General features: G+C 53.1%; 1 protein-coding gene across 1 annotated transcript in view; it reads right to left on the reverse strand.

Annotated features, from left to right (window-relative positions):
* LOC116949305 (calcium-dependent secretion activator 1-like) overlaps positions 1 to 21,276 on the reverse strand; it is a 120,806-nt gene that overhangs the window by 69,114 nt on the left and 30,416 nt on the right. The window contains exons 3-4 of the mRNA XM_076072105.1: positions 10,141 to 10,500; positions 368 to 448 (exon numbers count right to left, since the gene is read on the reverse strand). Of these exons, the coding sequence (XP_075928220.1) occupies positions 368 to 448; positions 10,141 to 10,500 (441 nt within the window). The remainder of the gene's footprint in view (positions 1 to 367; positions 449 to 10,140; positions 10,501 to 21,276) is intronic.

Here is a 21,276-nt window from a genome sequence, read left to right on the forward strand (position 1 = left end):
GGGAATCTCAATCCTCTGAGAACCAACCCGGGTCTCGCACGGCAGGTGTACGAGCATCGGCCCAACCCCTTATGAAAATAACTCGACGAAATGAATAAATAACTGCGCCCTCGATAAATCAATAAACAGATGCGCACCGCGTCTTAGACGAAGCGGGGAGAGTGCACAGCCGTTCATAATACACGAGGGCGGTCGGTGATTATAATTCACACACGCGTGTGTTTGATTCTACTGCCCGGGGTATCCTCTTTAATGTTTACAGGAGCCCATGGAGAGCCCTTACTGAATGCCCTTGCCAGCTGCTCCCAGCCTTGCCCCTGGCCCCCAAAGGCTCCACACCACCCCCCGCTCCCTCTTATCCTCTCACCTTCACCATCTGCTCGGCCATCTGCAGTCGCCCATCCAACTCCCTGCGGATCTGTGCTGCTTGCTCATCTGCGTTGTCCAACTGGGGTCATTGCGTGAGTGCCACAGAGACGGGGGGGGCGGCGGGGGGAGGGGGAGGGAGCGGATGCACGGGAGCGGGGAGGAGTGGAAAAAGAGACGGAGAAACGAGCAGCGAGGGATTCATTCATTTGTCACCAAATCATTTTTGTTGCCAGGAACAGTGAAGCCATAGAGACCGGCCGAGACCTAGCAGGTCGCCTTGTTCGATCTCCAGGCACGGCAGTTGAAACAAAGAATGGCCACGTTCATTTTCAATCTCCCCGCCCTCTGTCCGTCCAGCTGTACAGACGGGCGAGCCACGGAGGTGTCAGTCGATCGGTGGGGGTTCGCGTGCGGTGGGGTGAAGTAACAGGCGGCACACGCTGGACTTGCAATCCAGGCTCGGTTCGGTCTGCCGGCGCGGCGTTTGTAGCAATGGGTGGGAATTTATAGAAGCCCGACCGCCTCCGTCCACCCAGCAGTTGAGTCGGTCGGCAGATGGCGCGTGGCAAAGTACCGAGCACCGATGATAGAATTGGCAAAACATCCCAATACAGCAGGAGCCTCCTGAAGCAGTGTCTTGAGACTCGGTGCGATGCTCGTGGGTAAATAATTGGTATTATCATTATTTTTACAAATTATTATTGTACTATTTACATTAAAGGTGCGGATTACAGTGGCTCACAAAAGCAGGTATTAAAGGAGCATAACTTTTTACAATTTGCAGCACTCGATTGCAGGGGGTCGAGATGGATTTGCTCCATCCCACCATCATGAGAAGTAGCGACGGCTTAGTGGGGGAGGCCTTCAACCAGCAGTGGATTGATCATGGCCGATGATAATGCCGAGAAACTAATCGTGAAACATTGACCATGTGGATTATTTCCTCGCCCCGGTTATACAGGGCCCACTTCAGAGGGACGATATTTGTACTTCTGATTGAAATTGATTCCGATTCAAAAGTATTTCAGAAGAGCCTTCAAATGCACGATCTATCTCCCGGCGCCCCAGCCATGTAACCAAGTGTCACAATGAGGAGTCTTCGATTCTATTTATATTTTTGCCAAGCGATTACCTTCCAGTTCCTGGAATTTCTGAAGTGTTTTTCTATCTGGGTTTGTTATCGACATCAGCATAAGTGCATCATTACCATACAATTAGCATACATGATAAATAATCAATGGTGTTGCTGCTTCCGCAACCATGCTAATGCAATGATGATAATGAATCTCATGTTGGCGACAGCGACGATGTTGTTGATACTTATGCCTATATAAAAATATGCTAATGATGATGTAATTAAACTTCTTCTATTCATGACTTTGCTAAAGACCATGATGATGTTTACACCTATCGTGTGACAATGATGAGAAAGCTGTTTTGATGAAGGTGATGACGATTATTCAAATGTAAATACATACAATGATGATTCTAATTGTGACGAAAGCAATTATTTTCATGATTATTATGCTGTTGGAGATGCTGTTAATGATGATGATGATGATGTTTACATCGACAATGACGATAACAATTAGGATCCAGTTTAACACGTAGGCTTTCGTGGCCAATATCATCCAAAATGCAGGTGTTTTTTGGTTAGATCGCGTAAATATATAAATGTGCTCTCCAACAGACCGGTGTGCTGTACTGGTAAGGAATTGGCATGTTCTATTTACGTAACAAACCTTACCAATTGGCTGTGTCGGGTGGCGGCGGGCTTAACGACACATTAATATACTCACACGATCTAACCCAAAACACCTGTAAAATGAATGAGGACGCAATATTGACAACCATGATGATGCCATTCTCATGACGATGACACTCTGGCTTATGACGATGATGATGACGATGCTGTCGATGACTCCGCTTTTGCCAATGGTGATGACGATGGCCCTTATGCCGATGATGATGATGACCACGCGCTTGCGGTGTGTGCGGCCTTATTCTCGCACTGCTGCTTTGGGCAGCGAATTCTGTCAGCTCCGGTTAAATTTGCCAACCATCACCCCCCGCGACTGGCAATGGCGGTGGGGGGTAGCGGTGGTGGGGGTGATCGTGGTGGTGGCAGCAGTGGTGGGGGTTGTGATGGGGGTAGGTGGTTTGCGGAGGGTGATGGTGGTAATGGTGGTGGAGGTAATGGTGGTGGTTGCGGTAACGGTGGTGATGGTGGGAGTGGTGGTGGGGGTAGTAGCGATGGGGATAACAGTGGCAGTGGTGATGGTGGAAGTGGTGGTGGGGGGTAGTGATGGACATAACGGTGGTGGTGGGGATAGTGGTGGTGGTGGTGTCGTAGGTTGTGGGGGTAGCGATGGGGGCAGCGATGGGCGTAACGTTGATGGGGTAGTGGTGGTGGGAATGGTGGTGGGGGTAGTGGGGATAGTGGTGGTGGGTGTACATGGGCAAGGGGTACATAGAGAAAGAAAGGGGGTGGGGGTTGCCACAGAAACAGCATTGCCACGGAAACAGGCTCATGATGACTACAGGCGAGAGGGAGGCTGCCACCAGCCGGTGTGACTCTACGCGAGTGAGAGTGCGCCATTGGGTTTGCGTGCGTGTGTGCGTGCGTGTGTGTGCGTGCGTGTGCGCGTGTGTGTGTGCGTGCGTGTGTGTGCGTGCGTGTGCGTTTGTACAATTTGTGGTAGTGTGGTGGTTTAGCGCCTGCTATGCCACAAACCCGGCGACCCGAGTTCGATTCCCGCTCACGGCCACAAACCCCAGTGACGATTATCCGACCCGTTCCTTGACCTCTTCTAGGTCGACTCGGCCTCAAATGACTACCCGGTGCGATGTGTAGTAAACATCGCCACTCGGGAAACAAAGGTGGTCGGGCGTGGTGCTGGCCACCCACCCCCTCGTGTGCCGTACCGGCCTTCAAAGGTGCTCGCTAACAGCACTTGCCCCGAAAGAATGTTAAGGCTATACGGGGAATCTTTGTCTTTGCTTTCAATGGATGTGTGTGTATGGGCAGGTGTGCGTAGAGAGTGGCGATACAATGGCCCGTGCCCTGCAGAACCCCGACCTGAGTTCAATTCCTAGCCACGGTCTTCATGAAACAATAAAAATATGTATGTAGAACTTCTTTCACACCGTACACTGCCAGCCGTGCTAATCGAAGGTGTTGTAAACTATTTTTTTTTATTTTACCAGGTAAGGCCCCACTGAGCTACATAAATCTTTTTCAGATGCGACCTGGCCACAAATGGCAGCTCAATGAAGTGGCTTATCGCGTGGAAATTGATAGCGGCCAAATATTCTGAAGGCGTGATGTCGATTACAAATGTGGAGGGGTAACAACCGGACGAGTCGAATAAAAATCCACGTGACCACGTGGCGAGAGAGAGCTAGAGAGTCATGCAAACTCTAAACACTGTATACAGGTGAAAGGGTCGGGATAAAACCCACAACCTCCTGCATACCGGGTGAGGAGGATAACACCTCGGGGCACACCAAATCACATCTCGCCAGATGAGGCAGTGGGCGCTCACCCTCCCCGTTTACAGCCCCTATCGAGCCAGTGGTGGAAATTCCACATTCCTATAACGGGGGTTGGGGGAGTGGGGCAAGTGTAGCCGCAGCCCTTGCCCCAACAGTTTGTAGGTGTGGACATATATGAGCTGTGAGTACGTGGGGAGCTCTCTGCGCCTGCGACTGATTTAGGATGCTGTGATGATTTGGGCTTTGATCAGAAGAGACGTTTGATCTGGGGGGGGGGGGGGGGGGTAGGAGGTAACGCCCCCCCCCCGACACACGCGGGGGGGGGGGGTAATTTAAGCTGTCCTTAGATAAACAACATCGTGAGAATTGGTAGCAGCGTCAATTAAGGCCCAGAGAGATTTGGGTTTAACCGAGGATTGGCAGAGAGTGGAACCGCGTGGGCGGGCGTCATGAGCGAATTGTGACAAACACATCTGTGTGTAGACAAACACATCTGTGTGTGTTGACACACACATCTGTGTGTGTAGACAAACACATCTGTGTGTGTTGACAAACACATCTGTGTGTGTAGACAAACGCATCTGTGTGTGTAGACAAACGCATCTGTGTGTGTTGACAAACGCATCTGTGTGTGTTGACAAACACATCTGTGTGTGTAGACAAACACATCTATGTTGACAAACACATCTGTGTGTGTAAACAGCTTCCACTTTTTCACGGTAAAAATTAAATAAACGCGCGTTTGTTTTTTACACATTGACCAATTTAGCTGAATGTTATTACATACTATTGAATATTATCTTCCCGAATCCGATCCTTGAGATGACCGAGCATCCACTCGGATCTCTCGCGCTGTCGTGCAACCCATCATGCTAGATGTGGGGGGGGGTCTCATCCAGCAGTGGATTGACAGACAGCTGTGTGCACGTGCAACAGATTAAGTTGCCGTATTTATTATTGCCCGTGTCACCGAGGCGGGAGTATTTCTTAATAATGTGTCATTTGGTGGAACGGACAGACATGCTCGCACAAATACAAAGATTCCCAGTGTAGCCTTCAGAGACAGCCGGGGCGAGTGCGGTTAGCGAACACCTATGAAGACCACACACACACACAAGCAGATGGACATGCAAGCAGACAGACAGATGGACAGAGAGCGCCAGATGGATAGAGAGACAGACAGATGGAAAGAGAGACAGACAGATGGATGGACATGGAGAGCCAGATGGACACACACAGAGAGAGAGCCAGAAAGACACACACACAGAGAGAGCCAGATGGACACACAGAGAGAGAGCCAGATGGACACACAGAGAGAGAGCCAGATGAACACACACAGACAGAGCCAGATGGACACACAGAGAGAGCCAGATGGACACAGAGAGCCAGATGGACACAGAGAGCCAGATGGACACACAGAGAGAGCCAGATGGACACACAGAGAGAGCCAGATGGACACAGAGAGCCAGATGGACAGAAAGAGACGTCAAACCGATAAACTCGGAGAATGGCGGTGAGGAGGTAAGTGGGTGAACGGAGAGAGCTGCGATACAGCAGGCGTAGGAGGGGGAGATGAATCGCCTGACGTGAAGAGGCCGTGAGCTGGGATGGCGAGATCGCTGCTCACGAGGTCGTTAGGAAGCAATTACAGCTCGCAGGTCTTTCACACGGAATGGCTCGGCATCTCTCACTCACTAACGCGCAAAGACAGAGGGTCCCCCCTCCCCGCATAACCATAACAGACTTTTTGGGGGGCAAGTGGTGTTTAACGGGCAACTACGAAGGCCGGCACGGCAAGCGAGCGGACGGGGTGGCCAGCACCACGGCCAAGCACCTTTGTCTCCCCAGTGGCGATGTTTACACGGCACACCAGGTCGTCAATTTGAAGCCGAGTCGACCTCGGGGAGGCCCAGCACCGGTTCAGATGATCGTCACTCGCGTTGGCCATGAGCGGGGAATCGAACTCGGGTCACCGGGTTCGTAGCGCAGCGCGCTAACACCGCTGCACCACCGCGCACGTACACGCACGCCCCCCCCCCCAACAACAACATTCATCCGTGACAAGCTCTGGCTTCAGCCACGACTGCCGCCCACCCCCGCTGCCATCCAGCCATTACGACCCCGTTCGAAGGCACGCGATGACCTCTGCCCTAGAGCAATGGCTACAGCGCGGCGAGGAGATCCCGCCACGTGGCCCTCAGAACGCTTTTCAACTTAGGTAGACGGCACGACCGGAAGAGCAGACGTTTACGCTCGTAAACCAAGATGCAACGGGAGCACAAATTTAGTGTCGTTAATTGGTGTCGTTATTAGGGAGCTTCCCACGAGAATCGTTAGAGTCTTTGCCCAACAACGCGTTGTCCCACGGCAAGTAGCGTGCGACATCTCGTTGTGCTGCTAGGAGCGTAACATTATCGTCTGTGCTGAGATGCTTGGGAGATCACTGGCATGTTAAAAAAGGGGTGACTGGATTCATGCATTTGCGTGCTTTTTCTTCCTTGTTTTTTTTTAGAAAACGGTCGTGCCCGTGGCACACACCACGGCCGGCAAGGTGGGGGGGGGTAAAAACTGTAATGAGTGGGAAAAGATAAAAGACGACCGTTTGTGTTATGGTCGAAACGTCGTGAGAATTTTTATTGTTTTATATATATTTTATTATCTTGTTGTTTCCCTTCAACGTGACTTTACCGAAAGAACTAAGAATATGGATAAAAACAAGTAGGAGGGAAGAGAGCAGAAGGGAAGTCATGGAAAATAACGAGGAAAAAGATGGAAAAGGAAGGGTAAACTGGAAAAAGGAGCAGGAAAGGATGAGTGTCGTCTGTCTTCACCGGGGCTGCTGGGAGTGGGGATGGATTCGGAGTGCCGGTGGCCACACCCAAGTGATTCACGGGTGGATAAAACCCATTTAGATGATGGACTCTCCCCAACCTGCACCCCACCTCAAAATGATGTTACAATTGGGCTCTCGGCGTCAAGTCAAGAGGTGAAGAGATTTCCCCGCGAGGAGTGCATCACCCTGTGCGTCGCGGCTACGATCCCACCACGGCGTGGTTATGAAGGCGACCACCATCATCATCATCGTCATCGTCGTCGTCGTCGTCGTAACGTGGTGACGGTGGTGTTGGTGGTGGGGGCGACTGACGCTCCGAGCGGCAGCTTGTCGATGAGGGGACACGCCTGGGGTGGGACGTTCACCGAGGAGACGGAGCTATGAAATAGGCGAGCGTGCGAGCGAGAGCCGGGTTGTTACATCGAAGAACCTTGAGGAGACGGCAATGGCCTCGGGCGGGGGGGGGGGGGGGGGGCGAGACTTCCATTACCGATTCGTGATGATGATGATAATTGCAGAGGTGATGGATAATGGTGATTGTGTGCATTTCGATGATAAATCAACACAATAATGGCGGCGATGGTGGTGCCAATGACGTCACAGTCTGTGGGGATCTCGTGGACGTGACCTGGCGCGGCTGATCAACGGCGCCCCTCCCCCTGCCCCCCTTCCCTCACCTCCACGCGTCGCCGCTCTCCGCTCTGACGCCTCAAGGTGGCCTGCGGGCCGAGCTGCCGACGCAGCCGCGGCGTTGTGGGGGGGGGAGGGGGGGGGAGGGGGTGCACCCCCCCCCACCCCCCGCCCCTCGCAGCCCAAATGCCGCTCAGCGCTGCTCGTAAACACTGGGAGTGCGCTGGAGCAATGTCAGAGCGATCGTCGGCATAAATTAATTATTGTCGCGCCACATTCGCCTCCTCGACTCCTCCTCGACTTGTCGACTCCTCCTCCTCGTCAACTCCCTCGTCGACTTCCTCCTCCTCCTCCTCGACTTCCTCCCCCTCGTCGACTTCCTCCTCCTCCTCGTCGACTTCCTCCTCCTCGTCGACTTCCTCCTCCTCCTCGTCGACTTCCTCCTCCTCCTCGTCGACTTCCTCCTCGACCTCCTCCTCGAATTCTTCCTCCTCCTCGACCTCCTCCTCCTCCTCGACTTCCTTCTCCTCGACTTCCTTCTCCTCCGTCTCGACTTCCTCCTCCTTCTCCTCCTCTTCTTCTCCCTGGTGTTTTTACCACTCGCGTGGGTTCCCCGTCCGCTTGACCGGTCCCTCTCTCTCCACTCGCTCCTGTCGTGGGCCACCATCTCTGCGTCCACTTCTTCACATCTGGCTTCGGCCAACTTAGACTCACCCCTCTCTCTAGGCCTGTTCTCTCGCCCTCTGCCCATGTCGATTCCTTGACGACTTCCTCCGTGGTTTCCCCCTCTCTCCTTCGCGATCAGAGTCGACTTTCTTCTGGCGTGTCTGAGATGTACACCACCACTCTTGCCCGCTTCCTCTTCGCTCAACTGCTGACCCCATCCATTCCTGCGATCCCACGGCTCCATCTCATCATCATCCTCGTGTCCACGGTGCACACACACGTGTGTTACTGACTGCCGTCTAGAGCCCAACGTTCGGACCTTGGTCACACTTAGGGGCCGTCCATAGATGACGTCACGCGATTTTGGACGATTTTTGACCCCCCCCCCCTTCCCCCCTTCGTCACACGACGTCACAAAAAGTCAGACCCCCCCCAAATATGACGTCACAAAGCTCTGCCCCCCCCCCAAAAATAAAACATGCTTTAAACTATTGTCATTGCAGTGCGTATTTAATGTGGCGCTGCACTCTGATGTTGTAGGAGAAAAATGTATTAAAAAGTCTATTATTAAGTAGAACGTGTTGTCTATGTTTATTTAAAGTTGTGCATTTTGATGTGACGTCACATTTCTCAACCCCCCCCCCCTCGTCACACATCGTAACAAATGTCTGACCCCCCCCCCAGGTGCGTGACGTCATTTATGGACGGCCCCTTATTTACCTCTCTGCTCCGTTTTCTGTTGCAAACACGGAAGCTGCTCCGATGTGGAGCAGATCTGACTGCTGCCACCCATGATGGGCAACTGGGATGGCAACGTCCAAGCAGACGCATACAGACGTCAGATGACCACCAGAGGATGTTGCACTCTCTCGGCCGCGGAACTTCAAACTATATCTACGTTCGTTGGACTTCGTTTGCCCCGTACATGGCCCACCGTGCTTGTCGCGGAGGTGCGAGTCAAGGCCAACAAACTAACCACACAAATCGAAAGTAATCCGTTTTCAATCGAGAAAACATATCAGCGTATGCTGATGTGCCACGTTGCCGTCATAGGTTACGAGGCCACACGGCGTTGTGGCGTCACGACGTCTGTACACGCGCGATCACTCATCGATACCCCTCGTCCCCGGGTGTACCATCTCCCCCTCTCTCTCTCTCTCTCAGCTCACTATCATCTCTCCAATCTGTCCCTTTTTTCTCTCGGCGGCCCACCTTCAAGAGTCTTTGCGGGCCAGATTAGCCACCCCCCCCCCCTCTCCTCCTCCCCCCGTGCGCTGCCAGGTGAAGAAGCCCGCTCGAGGCCAATCGCTTGCTCGTCAAACTCAATTGCTTCACGAACCTCTGTTCCCGTGGGCCTGGACAGAACTCCACCACGCCACGCCACTGCTGTAGGAGGTCGCCATGGCTGCGCATGGTAAACGGGGCCGATGATTGCTGCTGATGATGATTGCCTAAAAAGCCGTCCTAGTTTAGCGCGACCTTTGGTCTGCCCCATTGCTCCGGCGTTCAAAATGCGATCAGCGAAATTGGCAGCCAATCGGCTGCGTACTTCGCTTATTCGCCGGTAGGTGGGTGGGGTGTGTTTTTTTTAATGTTGTCCAGCAGGCTGCGTCGGTGGCCACTCGTTTAAGGCGATGCACAAATAGGCGGCTCATTAGCGCGGTGCACGGAGCGCTTGGGCGGGGTGGGGACCGACGCTCGTTTGTGAGACGAGCGAACGGGGGTGGGAGCACGGCACGGCGGGAGAGACGTGGACATTGCCCCTCTCATCTCTCTCACCTCTCTCTCAAAGCGATGACGAGGGTGAGAAAGGTGCAACGAAGCAGGAGACGTAGAGCGAGCGGGAGTTGGTAATGATGATCATGGTGGTGGTTGGTGGTGGTTGCTGGTGGTGCTGGTGGTGGTAGGAGCCCTGACGATTAAGATCACCTCGAAATAATTCTGATGATAATTGATGCGGATGACGACGATGATTATGATGACAATGACAACGTATGTATGTAGAACTTCTTTCACACCGTACGTTGTCAACCGCGTTAACCGTAGGTGCGGGGAAGGACACCGCGCTAAACGCAAAAAGCGAATTCTAACGAAAATCCGTTTGTCAATCGCGTTTCAAAATGACGACGTCGACGCAAGCAGCGTACCTGGCAGGCGTTGTACAGCAGCTGGTGCTCGAATCTCTTGACCCCGAGGATCTGCTGGAACATGTCGTACAGCTGCTCCTTGGACATGAGCATCTCCGTGGCCGGCACCATCATCGCGACGGCGCCGTGGCCCCGCGTCGGGGGGCCGCCGGGTCCGCCACCGGGCCCCGTGGCCACGGACACCATCGAGTCGTACTTGCCGAGCCACGAGTTGAGCACCGTCTCCTTGGAGACGCCGTCGATCTCGGGGAGGCCGCGGATGCGGCGCTGCACGTGGCGGCGGAACGCGTCGCGCAGCTCGCCCTGCGCCAGGCCGCCGGCGCTCACCATGCGGGCCACGCGCTCGTCCTTCAGGAAGCCCTGCGGCGGTGGGGACCCCCACGGGCGGGGAGGGGGCGGGCAGCACGAGGGTAACGAGCGTTTAGCCAACGTCAATTGGGCCCGAAGAAGACCTCATCGGGTGACCCCCCCCCCACCAAATCGCCGCACGGCCGACACGGCCGTCGTGGCCGTCGTGGCCGTCGTGGCCGACGCGGCCGTCTCGCGCGCATGAGCTGAAAGTAAAAGACGACGGTTCCACCGGCGGCCGTGGAGCGGGACGCAAACGATGGGGCGCACGGTCGACCGCTGCTGCCTGCCCGTGAAGAGATGAGGCTCATTGAACGGTAACCGGCGACCGCTGTCAGAATGGCTTCCCGGTTCCAGAATGTAGGAAACGGGTTAGCGAATGCCGTGGGATGTTGGCAATGAGCACACGGATTGGGGTCTCGCGTCGTGGCTTGAAACTTCCCTGCCGGGAGATGGAATCTAACCAGCGACTTCTGGGTGACAAGTCCGGTGTGCAAACCGGTACCATCACCGCTGTGGCAGCTTCCTTAAATTTGTCAGTAAAAGAACTGATATTTCTTGCTGGGCATATCTGTATGGGTAGCAAACTGGTAACTGCGTTCTCACCGTTTTTTCCCCGGGAATACAAAATTAAACAATTTTAGTCACCCTAATGGCGGCCAATAAATAACAGCACCAAGGCGATTTCACCAGCTGACAACCAGGACCGTCGAACGGGAAAACGAAACCGCAACATCAACCTCTAACTTGTGTTGCCGTTCCACAAATCAGTTGCTTATCAGCGCCGCACGGAAACAAAGAAGATGAACACCCAGTAGCAGGGACCAGGGCAGCAGTGGAAGAACAACAACCAACTCAACTGCGTTTTCAGGTTGTTTTCTTTAACTAGGCGAGACCTCAAGGGATCATTTGCCTGGGGGGATTAGTCTGCCAGTAAGTGGCCACGATTGCTGCTACTGCTGTGTGTAATCAAAATTGAGCAACGCACGGTGTAAAGTTTTAGAATTTGACAAAATCTGGACCCTGACACCAGCACGCAGAGGCCGATTCTTGCAGAAATTACGCCACGAGATCCTTCAACCTCCACTGCGAGGTTGAAAAAGACGGGATGCGTAGTTATTCGTACTGCTCGTGCTCATCGGGACGGCCGCAATGGTTCGAACCGTGAACACCTCTGCAACGAGCGGGCAAACGCGCCACTGCCGGGCTGCGTCAAACCAGCAGCTGCAGCAGCAGCACCTGCAGCACCTGCAGCACCTGCAGCAGCAGCAGCACCTGCAGCAGCTGCAGCAGCAGCACCTGCAGCAGCTGCAGCAGCAGCACCTGCAGCAGCTGCAGCAGCAGCACCTGCAGCAGCTGCAGCAGCAGCACCTGCAGCAGCTGCAGCTGCAGCAGCAGCACCTGCAGCAGCTGCAGCAGCAGCTGCAGCACCTGCAGCAGCTGCAGCAGCAGCTGCAGCAGCAGCTGCAGCAGCAGCACCTGCAGCAGCTGCAGCAGCAGCACCTGCAGCAGCTGCAGCAGCAGCACCTGCAGCAGCTGCAGCAGCTGCAGCAGCTGCAGCAGCAGCAGCACCAGCAGCAGCAGCACCAGCAGCAGCAGCACCTGCAGCAGCAGCACCTGCAGCAGCAGCACGAGAGTGATAAGAGTTGAGCAGAGGCGATAGCAGCAGAATCAGCAGTGACAAATTACGTAGCGACATATTTACCAGCAACAGCACGCGGGCGGATACGAGTGTAGCAGCAGCAGCAGCGATAATCGCAGCAGCAGCAGCACACTTACCGTTTATTCGCATTCAAAGTCATATCTCGAGCTTGTGTATCACCTACGATCGAGGTCTTTCCCATTCTATCTCTCAGCTTTATTCAGAGCATGCACCTATTCATTGTACCAAACGTTGAAGCGTTCATCCCAGTTTCTTGGTCAATGTCTGGATAAGCCCGGACATTAGAATCTGCCCTTATCAGTGCGTCCACCTCCCACATCACAACGGATAAGAGAACATCCAAGGAACTGAGCATTGGCTGCAGGTTCTGGCAAGAGAGCGAGCGGTTTACGATCTCGAGGGTTCGCGTTTCAAGTTTACTTTGCTAACGAGGCGGGAAATCAAAAGAGATCGGGACGAGACATTTACTTGAGTCGGTAAATGGGCGAATGAGTGAGCGCATGAGTGAATGAATGGGTGAGTGGGCGAGTGAATGAATCAGTGGGTGAATGCATGAGTGGATGAATGGGTGAGTGGGTGAGTGAATTAATCAGTGGGTGAATGCATGAGTGGATGAATAAACGAGTGGATACATTATTGAGTGACATGATAAGTTCAGGTTTTAAGTAGATTTTGTATAACGAGGCGAGAACCAAAAGAGACCGAATGAGACTGATTTGAAAGAATTATTTAAACTGTTTTATTTTACCAGGTGAGGCTTACTGAGCCTAAAAGTTATTTTTCATAAGCTATCTGGCCAAAAAATAATGGTTGAACAAAGTGGCTTAGAGCAGCCAAAAACTCACGTTGATTATAAAATGTGGAAGGGAAAAAAAACAGAGGACCCGGAAAAAAATTAACCCGACCCCGAGGAGAGAGAGAAAGACACGCAAACTCCAAATATACAGGCGTTAGGGGGTTGGGATCGAACCCACGACTTCCTGCACACCAGGCGAAGGAGTTAACATCTCGCAACCGAGTCATCCCTCGGTGGTGAGGGTCACTAAAATTAAAATAAGCATAACAAATAAAAAAACACAACAGCAATGAAGCAACATAAATCAGAGCGTAAACAACTGGGACACACGAAGGACGGTTGCTGGCAGCCGAATTAAATCGGAGCAGGGAGTGGGGGGGTGTGGGTTGGGCCGGCGGTGATGGCTGTGCGGGGACGCGGGGCTGACAAGCGGCACAGCGCTCATCTCTGGCGCCGTGAATGTTTCATGGCCTCTTACGTAAGCCGCGCGCGAGGAGGCACGTGCCTGAGCAGGGCAGAAAGCCCTCCCCCCCCCGCCCCCCCCGGGCACATCGGGGGGAATGGGTGTGCGGCGCACGCAGCCGTGGCTAGGGGAACGTGGTGTCAAGGTTGGCGAGATGTTAACTACCTCGCCTGGTATACAGAAGGTCGTGGGTTAGATCCAGACCCTGGCGCCTGCTGTTTATTTGGAGTTTGCGTGTCTCTCTCTCTCATCATCATTACGGTGGCTACGAGATGTTAACTCCCTCACTTGGTATACAGAAGGTCGTGGGTTAGATCCAGACCCTGACGCCTGCTGTATATTTGGAGTTTGCGTGTGTCTCTCTCTCTCTCATCATCATTACGGTGGCTACGAGATGTTAACTCCCTCGCTTGGTATACAGAAGGTCGTGGGTTAGATCCAGACCCTGGCGCCTGCGGTATATTTGGAGTTTGCGTGTGTGTGTCTCTCTCTCTCATCATCATCATTACGGTGGCTACGAGATGTTAACTCCCTCGCTTGGTATACAGGTCGTGGGTTAGATCCAGACCCTGGCGCCTGCTGTATATTTGGAGTTTGCGTGTCTCTTTCCCTATAGTCGCGTGGATTTTTCTCCAAGTCCTCAGGTTGTCTCCTCCGCATTTAGGATCGTGCGTCTTAGAGCGTTTGGCCGTGATAAATGTCCACATGATAAGCCACTTCTCGTTGAGCTATCATTTGGGGCCAGGTCGCTTCTGGAAAAAGAGTTTCATAGCTCAGTGGGCCTCACCTGGTAAAATAATAAGAGACGGCGTTTCACGTGGCGGAAGAGTGTCGTTAGCTCCATTGCTGTTCCATTTTACTTTTCGCACTGCTCCTCCATCTCATGCCTTCTCCTCCTCACTCTCCGAGCAATGTTTAAAATTCGAGAGTGTAATAGTGAAACAAGTCAAGCCAAGCAAAAGTGTGGTCGGAGCCCCGCGGGGTGAGGTTGTGGGCTGTGTACGTCTGTGCTCTCTGTGTATGTGGGTGTGCGCATGTGAGATGGCTTCGTATCATTGTGTGTATGTGTGATGCACGTGTGTGTGTGAATGATGCACGTGTGTGTGATGCACGTGTGTGTGTGTGATGCACGTGTGTGTGTGTGTGTGATGCACGTGTGTGTGTGTGATGCACGTGTGTGTGTGTGTGTGTGATGCACATGTGTGTGTGTGTGTGATGCACATGTGTGTGTGAGTGATGCACGTGTATGTGTGTGTGAGTGATGCACGTGTGTGTGTGTGATGCACGTGTGTGTGTGTGTGTGAATGATGCACGTGTGTGTGTGTGTGTGATGCACGTGTGTGTGTGTGATGCACGTGTGTGTGTGAGTGATGCACATGTGTGTGTGAGTGATGCACGTGTATGTGTGTGTGTGAGTGATGCACGTGTATGTGATGCACGTGTGTGTGTGTGTGTGAGTGATGCACGTGTGTGTGTGTGTGATGCACGTGTGTGTGTGTGTGATGCACGTGTGTGTGTGAGTGATGCACGTGTATGTGTGTGTGTGTGATGCACGTGTGTGTGTGTGAATGATGCACGTGTGTGTGTAAGTGTGATGCACGTGTGTGTGTGAGTGATGCACGTGTGTGTGTGTGTGAGTGATGCACGTGTGTGTGTGTGTGAGTGATGCACGTGTGTGTGTGTGATGCACGTGTGTGTGTGAGTGATGCACGTGTGTGTGTGAGTTATACACGTGTATGTGTGTGTGTGATGCACGTGTATGTGTGTGTGAATGATGCACGTGTGTGTGTGTGTGATGCACGTGTGTGTGTGTGTGATGCACGTGTGTGTGTGAGTGATGCACGTGTGTGTGTGAGTGATGCACGTGTGTGTGTGAGTGATGCACGTGTATGTGTGTGTGTGATGCACGTGTATGTGTGTGTGATGCACGTGTGTGTGTGTGCGAGTGATGCAAGTGTGTGTGTGTGTGTTGCACGTGTGTGTGTGAGTGATGCACGTGTACGTGTGAGTGATGCACGTGTACGTGTGAGTGATGCACGTGTATGTGTATGTGATGCACGTGTATGTGTGTCTGAGTGATGCACGTGTGTGTGTGTTGCACGTGTGTGTGTGATGCACGTGTGTGTGTGTGAGTGATGCACGTGTGTGTTACTGAGTGATGCACGGGTATGTGTGAGTGATGCACGTGTGTGTGTGTGAGAGTGATGCACGTGTGTGTGTGATGCACGTGTGTGTGTGTGTGATGCACGTGTGTGTGTGTGATGCACGTGTGTGTGTGAGTGATGCACGTGTATGTGTGTGTGTGATGCACGTGTGTGTGTGTGTGATGCACGTGTGTGTGTGTGTGTGATGCACGTGTGTGTGTGAGTGATGCACGTGTGTGTGTGAGTGATGCACGTGTGTGTGTGTGTGATGCACGTGTGTGTGTGAGTGATGCACGTGTGTGTGTGAGTTATACACGTGTATGTGTGTGTGTGATGCACGTGTATGTGTGTGTGAATGATGCACGTGTGTGTGTGTGATGCACGTGTGTGTGTGTGTGATGCACGTGTGTGTGTGAGTGATGCACGTGTGTGTGTGAGTGATGCACGTGTGTGTGTGAGTGATGCACGTGTATGTGTGTGTGTGATGCACGTGTGTGTGTGTGTGATGCACGTGTGTGTGTGTGATGCACGTGTGTGTGTGTGATGCACGTGTGTGTGTGAGTGATGCACGTGTATGTGTGTGTGTGATGCACGTGTGTGTGTGTGTGATGCACGTGTGTGTGTGTGTGTGATGCACGTGTGTGTGTGAGTGATGCACGTGTGTGTGTGTGTGTGAGTGATGCACGTGTGTGTGTGTGTGATGCACGTGTGTGTGTGAGTGATGCACGTGTGTGTGTGAGTTATACACGTGTATGTGTGTGTGTGATGCACGTGTATGTGTGTGTGAATGATGCACGTGTGTGTGTGTGATGCACGTGTGTGTGTGTGTGATGCACGTGTGTGTGTGAGTGATGCACGTGTGTGTGTGAGTGATGCACGTGTGTGTGTGAGTGATGCACGTGTATGTGTGTGTGTGATGCACGTGTATGTGTGTGTGATGCACGTGTGTGTGTGTGCGAGTGATGCAAGTGTGTGTGTGTGTTGCACGTGTGTGTGTGAGTGATGCACGTGTACGTGTGAGTGATGCACGTGTACGTGTGAGTGATGCACGTGTACGTGTGAGTGATGCACGTGTATGTGTGTGTGATGCACGTGTATGTGTGTCTGAGTGATGCACGTGTGTGTGTGTTGCACGTGTGTGTGTGATGCACGTGTGTGTGTGTGAGTGAAGCACGTGTGTGTTACTGAGTGATGCACGTGTATGTGTGAGTGATGCACGTGTGTGTGTGTGAGAGTGATGCACGTGTGTGTGTGATGCACGTGTGTGTGTGAGTGATGCACGTGTGTGTGTGTGAGTGATGCACGTGTGTGTGTGAGTGATGCACGTATATGTGTATGTGATGCACGTGTGTGTGTGTGTGTGAGTGATTCACGTGTGTGTGAGTGATGCACGTGTGTGTGTGTGAGTGATGCACGTGTATGTGTGTGATGCACCGGCTCCGGTTTACCCGCAGAGGTCTCACTCCGAATCAGTCAAGCGGCATTATCTTTTCATCGGTTGCGTAACGCTGTGTGGAAGCTACCTGGTCTGTCGCTCCGCACGAAGCTTCAGGTCTTCTCGGCCACAGTCATTCCCTCCCTTCTCTTCGCTTGCGTAGAGCAGCCTTGCCTGCCGGTTAGAAACATTTAGGCTGGCCTGCCTACGATCCATCCTGGGTTTAACCAGGCTGGATTCTGTGAGGAGCTCACAAATCCTTGAAAGATCTGGACAAAGTCCCATCGGTGAGGTCCTCCGGCAGGCATGGCTGTGTTGGCTGGGCCATATAGCCCGCATGCCCAGCCACCGCATGCCTAAACAGCTTTTACTCGGCCGGATCGAGGGGGCTAAACGGGCGCGGCACTGCTAGAGAAGAGATGGAGTGATGTGGTACAGGAGGACGTGGAGCTGAGTGGACTTGCCGATGATTGGTACCAGCGGTGTCAAGATCCGGCCTCTGTGGAGTTGGCTCGTGAAGGACGCTACTAGGCAGTTGGAGGCAGTCGCCCTCCAACAACAACGGAGGGCAGAGGAGCGACGCTCACAACAACGAGTGGAGCGCCGGGTGGCTAAGGTGCAGCGGGTTGGCACAGTGGGGGGCACAGGTGATGCATCAGCCATTCGTCTCAGTCAGTCGACCTGTGGCATCTGGGTCTGCCCCGTGACCTCCTGCAAGTGGGCGTTCGACACGTCACGTGGCCTCAAGGTGCACATAGCCTGGCACAAGCGTCGTGGTGACGTCACTGCCACTTAGTGGCGAATAGCGGTTGTTTTTGTAGTTGTGATGCACGTGTGTTTGCGTGTGTATGAGAGAGGTATTTGTGTCAGAAGATACCTGCTGTGTGTGTGCGTGCGAGTTGTGTCCAGGTGTGAGATGGCTGTGTGTGTGCTGCACGTGTGTGTGTGTGTGCTGCACGTGTGTGTGTGCTGCACGTGTGTGTGTGTGTGATGCACGTGTGCGTGTGTGTGATGCACGTGTGCGTGTGTGTGTGTGATGCACGTGTGCGTGTGTGATGCACGTGTGTGTGTGTGTGATGCACGTGTGTGTGTGTGTGATGCACGTGTGTGTGTGTGTGTGCTGCACGTGTGTGTGTGATGCACGTGTGTGTGTGATGCACGTGTGTGTGTGTGATGCACGTGTGTGTATGTGTCATGCACGTGTGTGTGTGTCATGCACGTGTGTGGGTGTGTGTCATGCACGTGTGTGGATGTGTGCTGCACGTGTGTGTGATGCACGTGTGTGTGATACACGTGTGTGTGATGCACGTTTGTGTGATGCACGTGTGTGTGATGCACGTGTGTGTGTGTGTGTGATGCACGTGTGTGTCATGCACGAATGCGAGGATCGTGCCACCACTGAGCTATATCGCCCGTTTAAAGAAGCAACTTTTCCGCAAATGATATCCCAACGAAGTGGCTTATCACGTGAAAATGTACAGCAGACAAATGTTATAAACGCGTGTCTCTAAATGTGGAAGGAAAAAAACCAGGAGGACCCGGAGAAAAATCCACGGGGAGAACACGAAAACGGCAAATGCTGTGTACAGGAGGGCGCCAGGGTCGGGATCGAACCCACGACCTCCTGCACAGCAGGCGAGGGAGTCAACATCTTCCCATCGTGACGCCCAGATGCTGGACGGGGGGGAGGTGGTGGGGGGCACCGGCCAAATTAAGAAACTTTCCCCAGTGTTTCATCGGGGCTGCCGCGCCGGGAGGTCAAATCGAACTGGCGACTTCTGGATTCCAAGCACCAGTATAGTATGCCGCTGAATCATGACCCCCACGCACACACACACACACGCCGCCGCCACCACCACCACCGTGGCAGCGCAAGAGAAGGGTGATGGATGTAATTGTATTTTAATGCGCGCATTAATTCCGTGGCAGCGCGGTCACCTCCGAACATGCAGCCCGACCCACGAGCAGAGAGATAATAAATTGGGTGGATAAATAAATAAATAACGCCGCCACCAAACAAGCCTGCCCCTTATTTACGACCTAATTTCATTAATTACATCTGTGGAACTGTCCTTTAAAAAATATATATATGTAAAAAGTCACGGAATAAACGCCTTTAAAGAGGCTCGTTCTATTACGGCCAAAATGTCAAACGGTTAAATCTGCACGGCGAAAACAAACGAACGAACGAATCTCATCGCCCGGTCATCCCTAACGAGGGTGGCTCGTGTCTGCACACGCTGCGGCGTCACGAGCGATTCTCCTCCATCGTGCGATGAAGAAACCCGACCCACTCAAACCTTGCCTCCGTCAAAGGCGCAGCCCTGCTATTGCTTGCTAAGGCCACTGCCTCGCCCACGAGAGAAAGAGACAGAGAGAGAGAGAGCGCACGCACCTCTACATCTGTAGTTTGGCCTACTCTTCCACGCCGGCAAGACGTCTCAGAAGAGGTGGGAGTACCCACACTTTACCCCACCAACGATGCAACCTGGTGATCGACTTGACGGTGGTGAACCCGATTGTACCGCCCGGGGGTCGAGACACAGAACGGAAGGATTTAAGAAACTCGCGGCAAGAAATGCGACGGCAATGCCAGAACATCGAACTGGCGAGCTTTGCAGAGGCCCTTCTGCCAGCAATGCCCTGAGCAGGCGATTGCAGGCGTGTGCCTTTAGCTTCTACCGAGAGTCACAAAGAGCCTTGCGATAGGTGCCACCAAGGAGGGCCATTGCGAGTTTCCTCTTTGCCCCAAGACGTCGCGTGCGATGTTGCATTTGTTACTTTAAGGTCACGGCGTTATCGACAAACGCGCGCGGAGTTTTCTGGGTAGGTGAGATTGGCTAATGGGCGATGTCAGCCCGTTTGACTCACTGGGGTGCAATGATTCACAGGCACTAGAACAATTTTTTTTATGCGTTCCAGGAGTTAATAAGCAGATTGTGCAACTGAAGTGTCACGAGTTTCCTCTTTGCGTGAAAAGCCATGGGGGGGGGGGGGGGTGTTGGTGGGGGAGGGGGTAATGGTTGGCCTGATGTGACTGCTTCATTAGCAGAAGGGTGCCTGTGAATCCCGTCGTCATTTGAAATCAAAAGACCGGCACAGTGAGAGTGTCCTCCATTCTCGTTGTGTGTGTGTGTGTGTCACTGGGGCTGTGTCGGGAGAGGTAGTGAGGCGGTTAGCGCTACGCTGCGCTATGAGCCTGGCGAGCCGGGTTCGATTCCCACTCACGGCCAATATCAGTGACGATTATCTGAAACGATTCCGGGCCTCCCCTAGGTCGACTCAGCCTCAAATGAGTACCTGCTGGTGTGTAAACATCGCCACTGGGGAGACAAAGGCAGCCGGGCATGGTGCTGGCCACCCACCCCCTCGTGTGCCGTGCCGGCCTTCATAGGTGCTCGCTAACAGCACGTGCCCCAACACCCTGTTGATGTTTTGGAAGATCTTTGTCTTCGTGTGAAATGATGACCAATCGATTTTTAAACGTTATTATTTAACACGTGGGCTTTCGTGACCAAGATTCGGATTCAGCATTGATTTTCTTGCGTTAGATCGCACAAGTACAATGTGTGCCATACACCCCTCCTCCACCCGTCAAGGCCAAATAATAAAGCTGTCACGTGATGAACAAACGTGCCAATCTATTTCTGCTTCAGCAGCATCACTGGTGGTGTTTGAGAGTGATTGTTAAATCTTGTGGATTGCTTCTGAAGGCCTCCCCCACTCTCCATGTCGGTCATGGGATTATTCGTTTTTTACCACGATGGCCAACGTGGGTCGTTGAAGGGAGAAGGGGGTGCAGTACCTTTTCTAATCTCGAACTGGGAATTGAAGAACTCAGGTCGCCAGGTGTGCCCACCGCTCCAACCATACACGAAATACGTTGGAGGTCGAAACTTACGTTGAGTTCAAGACCAGGAGTGTCTCACCGGCAAGAATGCCCTGCGGCATTAGTCTGCCCAGTAGGGGGGGGGGGGCGATGACCGCTGATTTGTGTAGACTGTAATCGCGATTGAGTAATTTACGGATAATTTTCGAATTTAGCAAAGTCGGACAATGTCGCCGACAATCAATTGTCTAGCCCTTGCGAATTACGTCACGGGAGCTTTGCCGAAGTACTGTTCTGGTTATTACACCCGCAGCTAATAATCAGGGCGGCGGCTGTATTAGAACAGTGAACCTCTGCAACAGCGCGCCACCGCCGGGCCCGCGTCACCGCTTGGCCGATTCTCAGCGTCGCGCCGAGAGGGGTGTCTTGGGCTCGGTGCGACTTGCAAGAGAACTCAT

The sequence above is a fragment of the Petromyzon marinus genome, chromosome 36, assembly GCF_048934315.1.
Source record: "Petromyzon marinus isolate PM22_M1 ecotype Great Lakes invasive population chromosome 36, UKy_Petmar_22M1.pri1.0, whole genome shotgun sequence".
NCBI lineage: Eukaryota > Metazoa > Chordata > Hyperoartia > Petromyzontiformes > Petromyzontidae > Petromyzon > Petromyzon marinus.